General features: G+C 36.3%; 2 protein-coding genes across 2 annotated transcripts; one reads left to right on the top strand and one right to left on the bottom strand.

Moving 5' to 3' along the window:
* The first annotated feature begins 1,124 nt into the window (after positions 1-1,124).
* LOC147555938 (protein SHOU4-like) lies at positions 1,125-5,422 on the top strand. The gene is made up of 4 exons (XM_086663655.1): positions 1,125-2,126; positions 3,671-3,826; positions 4,365-4,576; positions 4,773-5,422. Exons 1-4 carry the CDS (start codon positions 1,374-1,376, stop codon positions 4,963-4,965), a joined length of 1,314 nt encoding a protein of 437 aa, XP_086519781.1. The 5' UTR covers positions 1,125-1,373; the 3' UTR covers positions 4,966-5,422.
* Positions 5,423-5,763: 341 nt separating this feature from the next.
* On the bottom strand, positions 5,764-10,936 carry LOC147555937 (EH domain-containing protein 1-like). The gene is made up of 16 exons (XM_086663654.1): positions 10,664-10,936; positions 10,508-10,587; positions 10,229-10,297; positions 10,095-10,152; positions 9,516-9,571; positions 9,388-9,430; positions 9,229-9,290; positions 8,549-8,662; positions 8,357-8,459; positions 8,210-8,259; positions 7,510-7,638; positions 7,168-7,419; positions 6,919-6,998; positions 6,470-6,596; positions 6,238-6,381; positions 5,764-6,152 (listed from the first exon to the last, which is right to left on the bottom strand). Exons 1-16 carry the CDS (start codon positions 10,746-10,748, stop codon positions 5,967-5,969), a joined length of 1,638 nt encoding a protein of 545 aa, XP_086519780.1. The 5' UTR covers positions 10,749-10,936; the 3' UTR covers positions 5,764-5,966.
* Positions 10,937-13,964: the final 3,028 nt, after the last annotated feature.

Raw genomic sequence — 13,964 nt, 5'->3', positions numbered from 1 at the left:
CTGGGAAACCAGACGAAGGTTCCGGCGACGGGGAGGAACTATGAAAAAAAAGGAAAGAGAGAGAACAAAGAGAAAGAAGATAAAATAGAGGGATGAAGAGAGAGAAAGAGGGAGATAGATGACCGGAGTTGTTGTCGCCGAAAATAATATCCGCTGGAGTTGATGTTGGTGAGAAAGAAGATGGTGGAATAAGAAAATCAAAACATAAGATGGTGGAATAAGAAAATCAACCCGGGGCTGGGCTCCCGGTGGGGCTGGGAGCCCCATGCTCCCTGGCTCCTAAATGGGAGCCCCGGATGGGGGGCTCCCAACCCCAAATATGGCCGTTGGGGGTCTCCCAACGACCATATTTGGGGTGGATCCCCTAAAAAAGGGATCCCCCCACTTCTTTTTATTTATTTTTTAATTTTTCTTTTAAACTAATTTTTTTTTTTAAAAAATATAAATCGTTTTAAATTTGTTTTTCTAATCATTTCTCTACTTTTTTCTTTTTTTAATTTTTTTCATCTTTTCAAAATTCCTTCTCTCTCTAACATAATATTAAATTTCAATTTTATATTTGAAATTAATAATTTATAGTTGAAAATTGAAATTAAAAGTCCGCACACGTACATTACACACATACATAATTTAGATTTGGGAGTCTCTGTTAGGAGCCCGACGTTGCAATTGAAAAAAGTCTCGAGGTTCCTAAAAATCAAACGCTCCTAAAATTGGGATCCCGAGCCCCACATTGGACTTGCCCTTAGAGCAACTCCAATGTATAGGGGTTGGGGCTCCCAGCCCCTAATGTGACCGTTGGGGTGTTCCCAACGGTCACATTTGGGGTGGATTTTGTTTTATTTTTTTTAATTTTTTTTTTAAATTGATATTTTTTATTTGGTTATTATTTAAAGTACTTATTTTTTAAGTATTTTTTTTCTAATTTTTTATTTTTTGTGTTTATCTTTTTGTTTTTATCTCGACGGAAGAATATCACATTTTAATTCATAATCGAAATCTAATAATTTATAGTCGAAATTTAAAATCAAAATTTCGCACACGTACTTCGCACACGTATACTATTTTTATTTGGGAGCCCGACGTTGGAATCGAGAAAAAGCCCGGGGGCTCCCAAAATTCAAGGGCTCCCAAAATTGGGAGCGCGAGCCCCAAATTGGAGTTGCCCTTAGACGAGTCATATAATTTACTCACTGATCCAGTCAGTCAGTCAGTCCCCACGCCTCCTCCAGCTTCTATGCCCCCTTTTTAACCACATTCCCGCAATCATCACCACCTTCCAACCCACACTCACACACTTCACTCTCTCTCTCTGCAACTCTTCTGGCTTTCTCTCTCTACAACTACACTTTCTCTCTCTAAAATCCTCTCTAATGGGGACTAGAATTCCATCCCATCAACTGAGTAGTGGTCTCTACGTCTCAGGCCGACCAGAACAACAGAAAGAACGGCAACCAACAATGGGATCCCGTGCCGTTCCTTACACAGGCGGCGACGTCAAAAAATCCGGCGAACTTGGTAAAATGTTCGATATACCAGTTCGTGATCCATCATCAAACATTACTCCTCCATCTCTCAAACCCTCTCGTCATTCATCTTCTTCTCAACACAATAGTGGATCCATTCGATCTACTTCTAATTCAGGTCCTATTAACAACAAATCTTCTTCTAATTCTGGTTTATTACAGAAAAAATCTTCATTTTCAGGTCAGATATCTTTACAACCAACTGGATTAATCACTTCAGGTCCTCTTGGATCTTCTGGAAATGTTGGGAATCGAAAGAGTGGGCAATTAGAACCATCTGTTTCAATTGGGAAAACTGTTTATGGTACAGCTGTGACAAATGTGAATGGGGAAATGAATTTAGGGTTTAAAATATCTAAAGCGGTAATGTGGGTTACTGGGGTTGGATTACTGATGCTTTTTGTTGTTGGGGTTTTTATGATGGCTACTGTGAAAAATGGGGCAATGTTGGTAGGAGTTGTTGGTGTTCTTGTTCTTGCAGTGGGAGTTGTGATTTGGAATTTTGCTTGGAGGAAAAGAGGATTTTTAGGGTTTTTGAATAGGTACCCTGATGCTGAACTTAGAGGTGCTCAAGATGGACAGTTCGTTAAGGTTACTGGGGTAATCTTTCTTTTTATTAAATCTCACTTTCAGCTCATTTGTTTTTGGTTTAATTAGTTTTCTTCCTAGATTATGTTAATTAGAATGTTTAAGCTTAGGCCATTTTTAACACGCGAAGTAGAATGCAATTACCAGGAATCACATTCCATAATCATGTTTTGTCTTTAGGAATGCATCACGAATCGCATTCCCATCAGGATAAGATATTCTGAGAGGGGTAGTCCCATAACCTAAGGGGAGTGTGTGATTGTGATTCCCTTTCTCTTGGACTTGTCAATCAAATAATCTACGTACAAAGTCTACTCTACCAATTCTGTTCCTGATCAAACTAAAACAGTAACGTATTACGATGATTAGGAATCACATTAAAATATTACTATCTTTGGCAATCGTATTCTTTTTTCGTGCACCGAACATGGCCTTAGTGATTGTAGCTGAAGCTTTTATATATATCCTTTACCATCGGTTTGATTGTCACCGTCTTGGAGTTGTTGTACCTAGAATTATTTTATATAAACATATTTAGTAGTTCATTGATGCTTTTATGTTACTATATATAGCTGTTGCATTGTTGATATGTCTATTAAAATGCAATTTTGGTTGGTTCTTTCTATGGTCTCTTTAATTTTTGTTTCTACTGCAAATCTTATACTTGCAAGTTTCTCTACAAATGGGCCTACTACAAAAACATCTAATACTTATTTAGTAAGATTTTAGTGAAGTAAAGAAAGAAAAGAAAAAAAAATGTGGGTTTTCAAAGTGTTTAAGTTATTGATATATATTTATCATAGAAGATGGGGTTTGAGGAAATAATTGTAGCTTCAATGTGAAGAAATAACTTTGTTGGGAAATCATTTACTGACCCTATATGGAAAACTGTGGTTGTGGACTAATTAGGAAAGATCTTTATGGAGTTAGTTAAAAAGTGGGAAGAGAAACCTACCTGCCTGATATGCCAATTAGGTTCGACCAGTCCAATCCGCTCAATATCCTATTTGTCAATATATGGTGCTACTTATATGGTACAGACTCCACAGTTAACCTCGCGATCATATTTCCTAATATACTATCTTTTTTGACATTGGACGCGAAGAATCATTACATGGCATGGATACATCATGAATATAATATGAAAAACACATCATGAATTGAATAAGCACTATAACATCCATCATTAAGACGTCTTGGTCCTTAAAGGCCGTGTAAAGACCCTTGAGGCCATTCCAAGGTGTCCTAAAGAACTGCTTTAACCAAGATTCGATCCCAGGACCTTATGGGCTTAAGAGAGGGGTGCCCAACCACTGCACCAAGGTGTGGTGGGGCCTAATATACTATTGTGTTGCTTATTTGTTGGTTTGAGTTACTTATTTATGGTGTACATATATTCTATAATACCAAATATATGCTATTGTAAGATTATCTTTCAATTATGGCAGCAGGGAGTAAGCGTAAATCCCGGCCACGTTTCTGGTTCTTCTTTTTGGTGCTTTGATCTTTGCTAAGATTTTTGTCTAAAATTGATATTCCCGTATCCATTTGTATAGGTTGTTACTTGTGGTAGTATTCCTCTGGAGTCATCTTATCAAAGGGTTCCTAGGTGTGTATATGTATCCACGGAATTGTATGAATATAAAGGGTGTGGTGGAAAGTCGGCAAATTCTAATCACTGGCCTTGTTCATGGGGATTGAGATATCAGGAGGTTAGTTTATCTTATTACTTATGTTGAATATTTTGTTACTTTCAGGGTTTTCTTGGGTATGAAGCTCTAGTAATTTGCGTATATACTTGAAATACTTGAACTTAACATTGACACTTGATTAAAGCAAAGCGGGAACATTCTTCGGGGTCCTGGTCCATAATATAGGACAATTGAATCTAGGATGAGTATGTTAGTTTCCAATGTAATTCAAACTTATCATTGTATATTGGTTGTTACTTGATTAAATCGAGGAGGTTCATATCTTTTGTCGTAGATTTCCTTTTTGAAGTCCTATACTTTGGATGATTATCAGTTTGTTCTGCACACAAGTTTTGGAGAGACGGAAAAACTTATGAACTGTAAATTCGCAACTGTCGACCTCAATGACTATATTTGATATATTGTATAATTGTACAGTGTTAAATTGTTGTAATATACTTAGGGTAATGGTAGTCTTTTAGATATTACTGGTATGCATATTGACACACCACCTCTTACATTTTTGAATGTATAACCATTTTTGATCCCTTCTTAACAGAAACAAGTCACAGATTTTTACATATCAGACTTCCAGTCAGGGTTAAGAGCACATGTTAAAGCAGGTTACGGTGCCAAAGTTGCTCCATTTGTTAAACCGACAACTGTGGTTGAAGTAAACAAGGACAATCAGGAGATGTCACCTAGCTTTCTACGCTGGCTGGCTGATCGGAGTCTCTCTAGTGATGACCGCATAATGCGCCTTGAAGAAGGGTTAGCCATCACTAACTCATATTTTATCCCATGAATCAGTTCATAGTTGTTTTCTGCAGGAAGTTTCTTTTCACTGCATTCAGTATTTTGGCAAACAAGATGACGATAGTTACTCATTAATTGCTTATTCGATCCATTAGATTGCCCCTAATTTCGATTTTCTCATTCCTCGCTCATAATAAACTATGTGAACCAGGTATATTAAAGAAGGAAGCACTGTAAGCGTGATGGGAATTGTTCAACGCCATGATAATATTCTCACAATCATCCCATCAGTAAAGCCAGCCTCAATGGGTTGTCAGTGGTTGCGGTGCCTTTTTCCATCATATGTGGAAGGTCTCATCTTGACATGCGATGAGAGCCAAAACTCAGATGTGGTTCCAGTTTAAGATTTTGTACTTCTTTTTGCTGTTTGGTGCTAATTAGTATGCGCGGGAAAATGTTCTGGAAGGTGGAACGTGAATAGATGATTACGCCAGCACAAACCCAAACGACCTTGTTATCATTTCTTCCCGGTTATGTAAAATTTGTGTAGAAGTCCCACGAACTGAAGACCTTGGAAGACGACATAATAAGTGAAGAACGTAAAGATATGGGTGAATACGTTACGTATTTATTGAGAGAAAGAAAAGTTTGCCCCCTCCCTACTACCCTTTCGCCTTTCGTGAGAAGGTATATGTGTTGTAATTTATTTAGATTTTGATGTTTCTATTTCCCTCTCTATGTACATAAAGATATTGCAGAGATGCTCCAAAGGGTTCATCTTCGCTCTGATTCCATCTTGTTTCTTGTAATTGAGAAATTTACGATCTCTAAGTTTAATGGTTATGTTTGTTTTCTTGATCAGAACAGATCAGTGTCACTTCAACTGCTTTTTCTACTCTTCGATTTCGATTAAGTTATCTCAGAGAAATTGATTATTTATCATACCTCCCCATGCTTCCCTGCTTTGAACTACCCGACCCTTCAATATTTGGTCTCAAATTAGACGGCTTTTCTGTCATCTAATACTATGTCTCATAGAATATGAAAGGGATTTGGAAATTAACCTTTGGTACCGGGTCGATATTGCCTTCTCCGGACATTGAAAAATTCCAAAATCATTATATCCAGGTTCGAGTCTCTTTGCAGGCAGCACATAAATTCCTCAACAAGTTTTTTTCAATTTTGAATGAGACAAATGCAAATTTATTTGCAAAAAATTGGTTAAGATTTATGATTTCAGGAGTAAAAAAAAAAAAATCTCAGAAACAACCAGCATAGAGTTTTATTGTCAACAAAAAATTTTAAGTCTGAGAAGAAATGTTAAAACATGATATGTCAAGTTCAATAAGGTACTTGAACCCTAACCAGTACTTCAGAGGCTTCTCCATTCTTCTCTATCTTTTCTTCATTCATATGGGTTTTTGAAACTCTTCATGAGCTCAGGGATATCATGACCAAGCATGTCATCAACAGCTTGAATCATCTTTGGCCTCAACTTCTCGAATTTGTCAATGCTGTAACGGCGGAGGATCTCTTTGTAGTGATCAACATTCGGAAAGTCTCCTTCTGGTAGATGGTACTCTTTTTGGATCTGTAGAAATCATGATAATCAGATATTACTATTCATGGCTAAAAAATTCTTGTTTTCAAGAGCTCAAGAGAGTTCGAAAGAGAACCTTAGCAAATTCATTTTCTAGATTGTCAATGAGTTTTTGTTGAGCCTTAGCCTTCCCAATCACTGCAGGCATTTCTTTTCTGAGATGATTGATTATGTAGGCATGAATTTTAGCAGCTCTAGCCCGTTTTACAAATTCATTGATCTGCATTTCACATATTTAACTTGTTCATGGCAGAAATAACATGTTTAATAACATAATGGAAATGTGAAATTCATGTTATATGACATACTCGGCGATCGCAAGCCTTCTTAGGAATATCTTTCAAATCAGCAAGAAGATTCTCCTGTTCTTTTTCGAAAAGTTCTTTTCCAAGCGGACCAATTGATGCTTCATTTACAGGTTTGTCATTGAATGAGCTGCCAACGCCAAGAATTTGGAACATTAATTCAAGATACCTTCAGTTCAGGTATAGGTAACCGAAAAACAGAATTAAGATTATATCATGGGTCCAAATTTGCAACTTAGGTATATCGAAAAACTTGCAAGAAGCATCGATAATTTAAGGTCGACTGATTGTCCTCCTTCTGCGCAACAAGTTAATGGTATCTTAACAAGCACAAGAAGCAACAATTTTAGGTTCTAGTATTTGGTGCAAGCTTTAATAAGATTGACTCTCCTAATTCAAAGAAAATATTAGAACTTTATAAGAAGGAAAAAGATCAAGAAGAGAAAACATACCCAACATAAACTCGCGTAACCTCAGGAGTATTCAGAACCTTTCCCAATGACCACATCAATGCCCCATAAACTCTCATCAGCTGCAATACAAATGACATAAATCAATAAAACAATTCACAGATACTAGTTGGCTAACATTTGAAAAGACATAAATGTTATATGATTTTATGATAGCATTTAGGAAGTCGGGCAGGGTAACTTAAACGATGAAATACAGTTACAAAGAATAAATGCAAAAAGTATTATTACCTGTTGGGTATCAACCTGATCTGCCTTGTTCAGAACCACGCGTATCTTATCATCATGGCCCTTTAGAGATCCGATAACACGCTTGAATTCATCGCTGATGTCCAACTTATGGGGATCAAATAGAAGAAGAATAAGATCACTCTTAGCTGCAAACCACGATGTAACTCCTGTAAAATCGTAGCTTCTCTGTGTTCGTTGCTTTTCTCCTGATAGAACTCCAGGAGTATCTACAAATGTTATATGCTGTAGCAGCTAGAGACATTAAAAAGAACTGTGAATATTCGTAGCTAAGAAAAGACTGGTTGAAGACATCTAATATCAAATAGAGAATGGAAGACTTACTGGGTGTGGCATTTGGGAACACTCGAATTTTGATAAAAATGCAGATCCGAATGATGTGAGACCACTATACGGCATATCTGCGTTAACTGCTATTGTGTTCCCAGGAATACTCCTTTCATCAGGCCCTGACTGTATAATTCAAAAAACAATTTATGAACCTTTTTCTTAATATCAGGCAAAGGATACTTCACAATTACTGCTTATAATGACAACAAGCAGAGATGGTCAAGTCATTAAGCAGCACCTGGTAGACTACTCAATTTTTGTGATACATAGGTTGGATCAGACCATAAGACTCAGTGAGAACTATAGCACCAAATAATGGATACATCTAAAGACTACGCATTTAAACATATATTAACCTACATTTGATCTCACCAACGTAAATAGTAACATCAAATACATCCAAAAATAGGAGGATAAAAAGAGAAGAATGTTTTTAAACGTTGTTTAATATAACTTCACATGGTTATTCTCTTACAGATTAAGTGTTGTCCTCAAAAGACAACAGTTTGACTTTTATTTTACATTGATACACAAGCTCACGATTCAGTTAATCAAACCAGCTTCTGATTACTATTTCAGTGTAGTAATGGAAATATAGAATGAGTAAATGGTAAGGAAAAGTCTTAATCAAAAGATAGGGTCCTCATGGACTTCAGAATCAGCTAATATAAAAAAAATAGTTGCTTTGACATACCATAACGACAACAAATCGGTCAGTTGTAGGCTCTGGTCCGACATGAGCTCCTGCTCAAGGGCGAAAATGTTAGTGACTATATAAATCCCTTCTTTTCTTTCTTATAGACAAACAAACAACTAGGAAGATAATTCAATTTTAACTTACCTGGATAGCTACTTTGGAGTATATGTTTGATGAATGTTGTTTTGCCAGTAGAGTACTGACCCAAGAGCATGACCATAGGTTTAGCATCAAAATCATTGTTTGTCTACAAAAAGGATGGGTTAGAAAATCTCGAATAAGTACATCAAAATATTTTCTCTACAAAATCCTTGGGAAACTTGGTACTAAACTCACCAGTAGTGGAGATCCAAAGTCATTAAAACAATATGTAACTTCTAACGGCTTTAGCTTCTCGAGATATAACCTCTTCATTCCATCAATTATTGATGTTACATTACTTAGAGGATCCTGAATACGAATAAGACACAAGCAAGGCATTTTACAAGAATCATGGAAAACCATGACAGTAATAGAAATTAAGTGTTTGGTCACCACTGAAATGCCACAAACACCACCATAGTGATAATTTGATACCAAATCCTTTCTCAGGGTGACTTTTGTGAGTTGTTTATAAGTTATGACGTTAAATGTTGCACAATGGCCAAATGCTGTTATTGTTATAATAAAAGGAGCATGTGATAAGGATTTTAACGGATACGAGGCAATGTAGAAAAACAGTGAAAGCAGATCGGTTACAACGATAAAAAGAAGGATAACCAGTCATTAGAATGGTGTGCTTTATTGTTTTTTTTAAATATAACAGTTTATGATGAGGTAAATGAGTAGTACATGGTAAACATATGCTACTCGGCTCTTGACTCTTTACCTAAAATGTAGCATTCAATTCTAGGTCAAAGCTAAGACTGCTTTACTTTTCCATACCAACTCGAGGTAAGAATACTACGCACGTGCTAGATAACTAATAAGATTTGCTAAAACGAAAAGAATACTTTGAGCAGAAGACTCCCACAAACCTTCTTTGTAGACTTTGAGGTAAACCAAAGAGCTGATGGAAATGGTTTGGGCTGGGTAATTTCTTCACCAAACATTTTCAAAAGTTTAGAAATAACAAATAAATATGGCTAATGATCCTTGCACTAAACGGACAAATATCTCAATCAGTAACTCCTTACCAACTTCAGGCTTAGATATCTTCCAGGAGTGTTTCTTCTGAAACTTTTAGAATCATCAATTACAAAGTTAGAAGTTCAGACTTCAAATTCATTTGTAAATCAAGTAGGAAATGAGTTCACATACTTACAGCTAACAATTCTTCCAAGCCTTCCATTATTGGAGGGTTCAAGTTTTCCAAGTCAACTGCAGTCCGAAGAAATTCATTCACGAATCATAATCAAGGTTCATTCCCATTCATATATAATTCAAAAATAAACTTCTTCGAAGACATCTAAATCAGCATGGAGAACTTAAGTGTAACTCCATATCTCTCACGAATAACAAAACGAGAAAGAAACTTGATTTCCTCCTTTCTTACTTTGAGAATAGTCCCACATAAACAATGTGTACTCTCGTGATCAGAAAAATAGCATGATAATATCTAGAAATCCTTTCCCCTCATTTCTAATTGGTTTTGAGTTGGGCGTCCACAAACTTAACATGGTAGCAGGGCTAGGCCCACACGTGACAGGCCCAACGGAAACACGTGATACAAGTCGCCCAACAAAAAGATACGTGTCAGGATCAAAAGAACGACACAAGTATGAGAAAATCCGACATGGACAAAGGGTACTCTCATAAGTCATAACGAAGAATTTAGTATCTAGGTCATCTCTAGCAATTGCCAATTGATTTTAAGTCGGATGTCCACAAACTTAACACTTACCCGTAGAGCTAAGGATGCCATCTGATATTACATTTCCTGATTGTGCCATAGAAACCATCTGTTCATTACAAAATAAGTAAGTATGATTTACATCAAAAATCAATAAGATTATAAAGAAGGGATAAAATTCTTACTTGCATTGCAGAAACAAACTCTTTGAATCCAAGAAACCCTTGTCGTTTCGTATCAGCGATTGCCCACACCTTGAAATAGAGAATTTGTTAGTTTGGAATCACAAAAACATGAATCAGAACACAAAAACAATAAAAACAGAATTAGTAAATCTCTCAGAACTGTTTATTAAGTACAGAACTAATTTAAAGGTAATCATATACATAAAACGATTTTAAGAAACCAAACAAAGAAATTTGATCACCAAAACCCTAATCAAGCATGCAAATGAGTCTAGAAACCTGTTTGAGTTCAGCTCGGGGTAAGTTAGACATCGCAAAGAACTTGATCGCATCATTTCCTGTAACCCGTCCGTCTCCATCTGATTCAACAAATACCAATTTTTATTCTGCAAGTTAGAGAGAGAAAGAGAGTTTTAGTGAGAGAGAGAAGAAAACCTGAATCAGCGAAATTAAACCAGTCCTGGTAGATCTTTTGATGCTCTTTCGAGCAAGAACTGATCGGACCAGAAGTAATCTCCATGAAAAGTAAGAGAGAGAGAGGGAGAGAGTTCTAGAGAGAGAGATAGAGGATGAGTAATAGCCTCGTCCGTTTGGAAGTTTAAATTTCGAACTAGGGATTTTTGAAATAGTTTTTGGCGCTTCTGTAGTTACTTTTTTGTTTACAAAATCGCGGTTTTGTAGTTGAGACTGTTGAGTCGAGAATGAGATAACTTGGGAAAGTAACGAAAGGAACATTATTTAATTAAAATAGGATCAAAATGCGATGTTACTGAGACTTTAGGGGCAAAATGTAAGGGGAAACTAATTTCTTTTGCCCCCTAGACGGGACCAACTCTCCATTTTTTAACCCTGCTTTTCCAACACGTCTTTCACCCCTATAGCTAAAAGGGTTTTTTGAGCTTACCCCCCAAAACTAATTGGTACTTGAGTTTACCCTCTTTAGTAATTGGTAATTGAGCTTACCCCCTCAAATTTAGTTTTTTTTTGTCAAAATTGCTAAGGATATATTTGGGATGTGATAATAAAATCATAAAGTAAATAATATATAAACAAAGTCAATCTTTACTAATCATATTCCCAACTAAATCAAACAATAAAATGAGGTAAAATCTCTACTAGGAATCATATTGAAGAATAGTTGTTCTTGGTAGTCGCAATTATTTCACGTCCGCCAAACATAACCTTTGTATTTTTGTCACTAATAGTAAGTCTAAGGGGGTAAGCTCTATTACCAATTACTGAAGGGGGTAAACTCAATTACCAATTAAGTTTGAGGGGGTAAGCTGAAAAAACCCTAACTAAAAATTGTATTATCTATTTCCAACTTTGTCCTTCTCTTTCTAGTTTTCCGTCCATCAATGTTTTGGGGAAATAAAAAAAATCTTCGGGGAACAAAATTTTCATGAATAGAAAAAGTCATTTTTTTCCAAACACTCCCTTATCTTTCTCTCTCTTCTACTTCTCTGATCTTTCTCTCGTTCTGATATCTCCCTCAAATTTTCTCTCGAATCACTCTACTCGAATCAGATCTCCCTCTCACTCAAATCTGACCTCTTCTCTCTCTCTCTCTCTCTCTCTCTCTCTCTCTCTCTCTCTCTCTCTCTGGTTTTAGTCGGGAATCGACGAAACCCTAGAGTTTCAGTCAAGGAATGAAACTTCGGTTTCGGTGGAAGTTTCGGTGGGTCCAAATGTGGAAACGTTTCGTGGAAACGTTTCGGTCAGTGTGGAAATTTTACATTTTTGCCTAAATGTTAGAAATATGATGAAATTGTATATAACAAGTCTCTTTAACCATAACTAAACATAAAAAGATGTAATCTTCATTTGAACAATAGTTTATAATGTAGAATTGTAAATTACCTCCATTTTGTTACATAAGACATTAAAACCAAAATGACCTCCTACCCCCTTCATCACCGTCGTTTGGACGTACATGAGATTCATTTCCCATAGCATTGCAATATTCATCCCATGACATTCGGCTTCGGAACCAATTCCGATATTGTTCAATGTGTGTCATGTATTGCTCTTGACGAATTCCGCATAGTGGTCCAATTAAGGGATATTGATGGTAAACAAGAAAACTTGGTTGTTGAGGTATAAACATTGATGGTCGTTCATCTTCACTACTGTGCCAAGAAATATGACTTGGGTAGTTATATCCAACTGATGCAGATGAACTATCATTACCATAAGAGCTATTGTCAATACCCATACTACTAAAACTATCTGTAACATCGTCAACATTATTGGCCCAAGAAGTATCTGCGACATTATTGTCTGACACTCTGTGTTCTTGCGAAACCCCGTTTTCGTGACGTTGAACCCATGTTGACATTAGAGCCACCTCCTACATCGTAAGTGGATTGACTAAACGAACGTCTTTTGTCACCACTGCGACTATCGTGCAATGACCTTTTAACTGCTTCCCTGTATTGTTGATTCTCGACATCGTCATCGTCGCTATCAAGATCAACTGTTTCATTTTGTCTTTCTGGAAGGTCCATAACAGACTCTCGAAACTCCAAATTTATTCTGTCTCTCTTATTTTTCTCTTCAACACCGTGTTTTAAAATCCTGTTCATTTGAAGTCTAACTTCTTTTGGACACATCGGGCATTGAGTGACATTACCAAAACCGCCAACTAGATGTTGTTTCAAACGAGTGACCCCTCCGGAGCTTATAACTTTAGCGCAATAATTGCACTGAGATTTTTATCGGTCGCTGTATACTTGCGACCCATGCTGCCATCCTATGTCGTCTGATCTTCCTTTACGTGACATTCTTAAGAAAGAAATAATAAAAAATGTCAATAATAGGGCTAATTGGCAATAGATTATGTTAGTTAGAGGGCTAATCTGTAACAAAGTCGGTTAGTTAGAGGGGCAATTTGCAATAATAAGGTTAATCTGCAATAAAATGTTAATTTAAGGTCTAATCTGCAATAATATCAGTTATTTCAGGGGTTAAAATAAAACAAAATAAAAATCAGGGGTCAAAATAAATGAAACATCAATTTTGATATACCTGTTAAACATTAAAAGATGTATTCCCTTAAATCCCAATTTCTATCGTCTTCTTCCTATTTCTTCTGTTCAAACGACTCTTCTCTCTCTAAAATTAGCTTCAACCGAACCTTATTCCTCTCTCTCTCTAGATTTTCTTCAACCAAACTTCTTTCCTCTCTCTCTATAGATTTTCTTCCACAAAACCTATTTCCTCTCTCTCTAGATTTTCCTCCAAACAATCAAATGAAGAACCAAATGAAGAAATAAAAAACAAGTAAAAAAAGTAAAAACCAGGAAGATGAAGAAGAAAAACTAAGGTATGAGTTCAATAGTTTTTTTTATAAATAGAACTCATCAACCCTGACAATAAATTCGAATCTTATCTTGTTCCCTCAATAATTTCTGCTTTTCTTTAAAGGGTACAGTAGATCCACTAGGGTTTCTGATTTTTTTTTTCAATTTTCGAAATTTCGGTCAGATTTCGACCGAAATCTGACACGAAAAATGTATAGGTGTATTTTCACGTCAGTAGGGTGAAAAACCGAAAAATTTCGGCCATGTCGACCGAATTTTTTCGTAATTTCATTCCTTAGTTTCAGTCGAGTACAGGGAAAAAAGAGATTCGAGGGAGAGATCATGAGGAAGACCCATCTAAATCCAAGAATAATTAATTTCACCAATCCTAAAATGAGTTTTTTTTATTTTTTGTATTGTAATTTGATGATTTC

This window comes from Eschscholzia californica, unplaced genomic scaffold (assembly GCF_041429995.1).
Source record: "Eschscholzia californica isolate CP2 unplaced genomic scaffold, dmEscCali1.0.p SCAF_2, whole genome shotgun sequence".
In the NCBI taxonomy this organism is placed as follows: domain Eukaryota; kingdom Viridiplantae; phylum Streptophyta; class Magnoliopsida; order Ranunculales; family Papaveraceae; genus Eschscholzia; species Eschscholzia californica.
The sequence above is the reverse complement of the archived record's forward strand: the minus strand, read 5'-3'. Positions and strand labels throughout refer to the sequence as shown.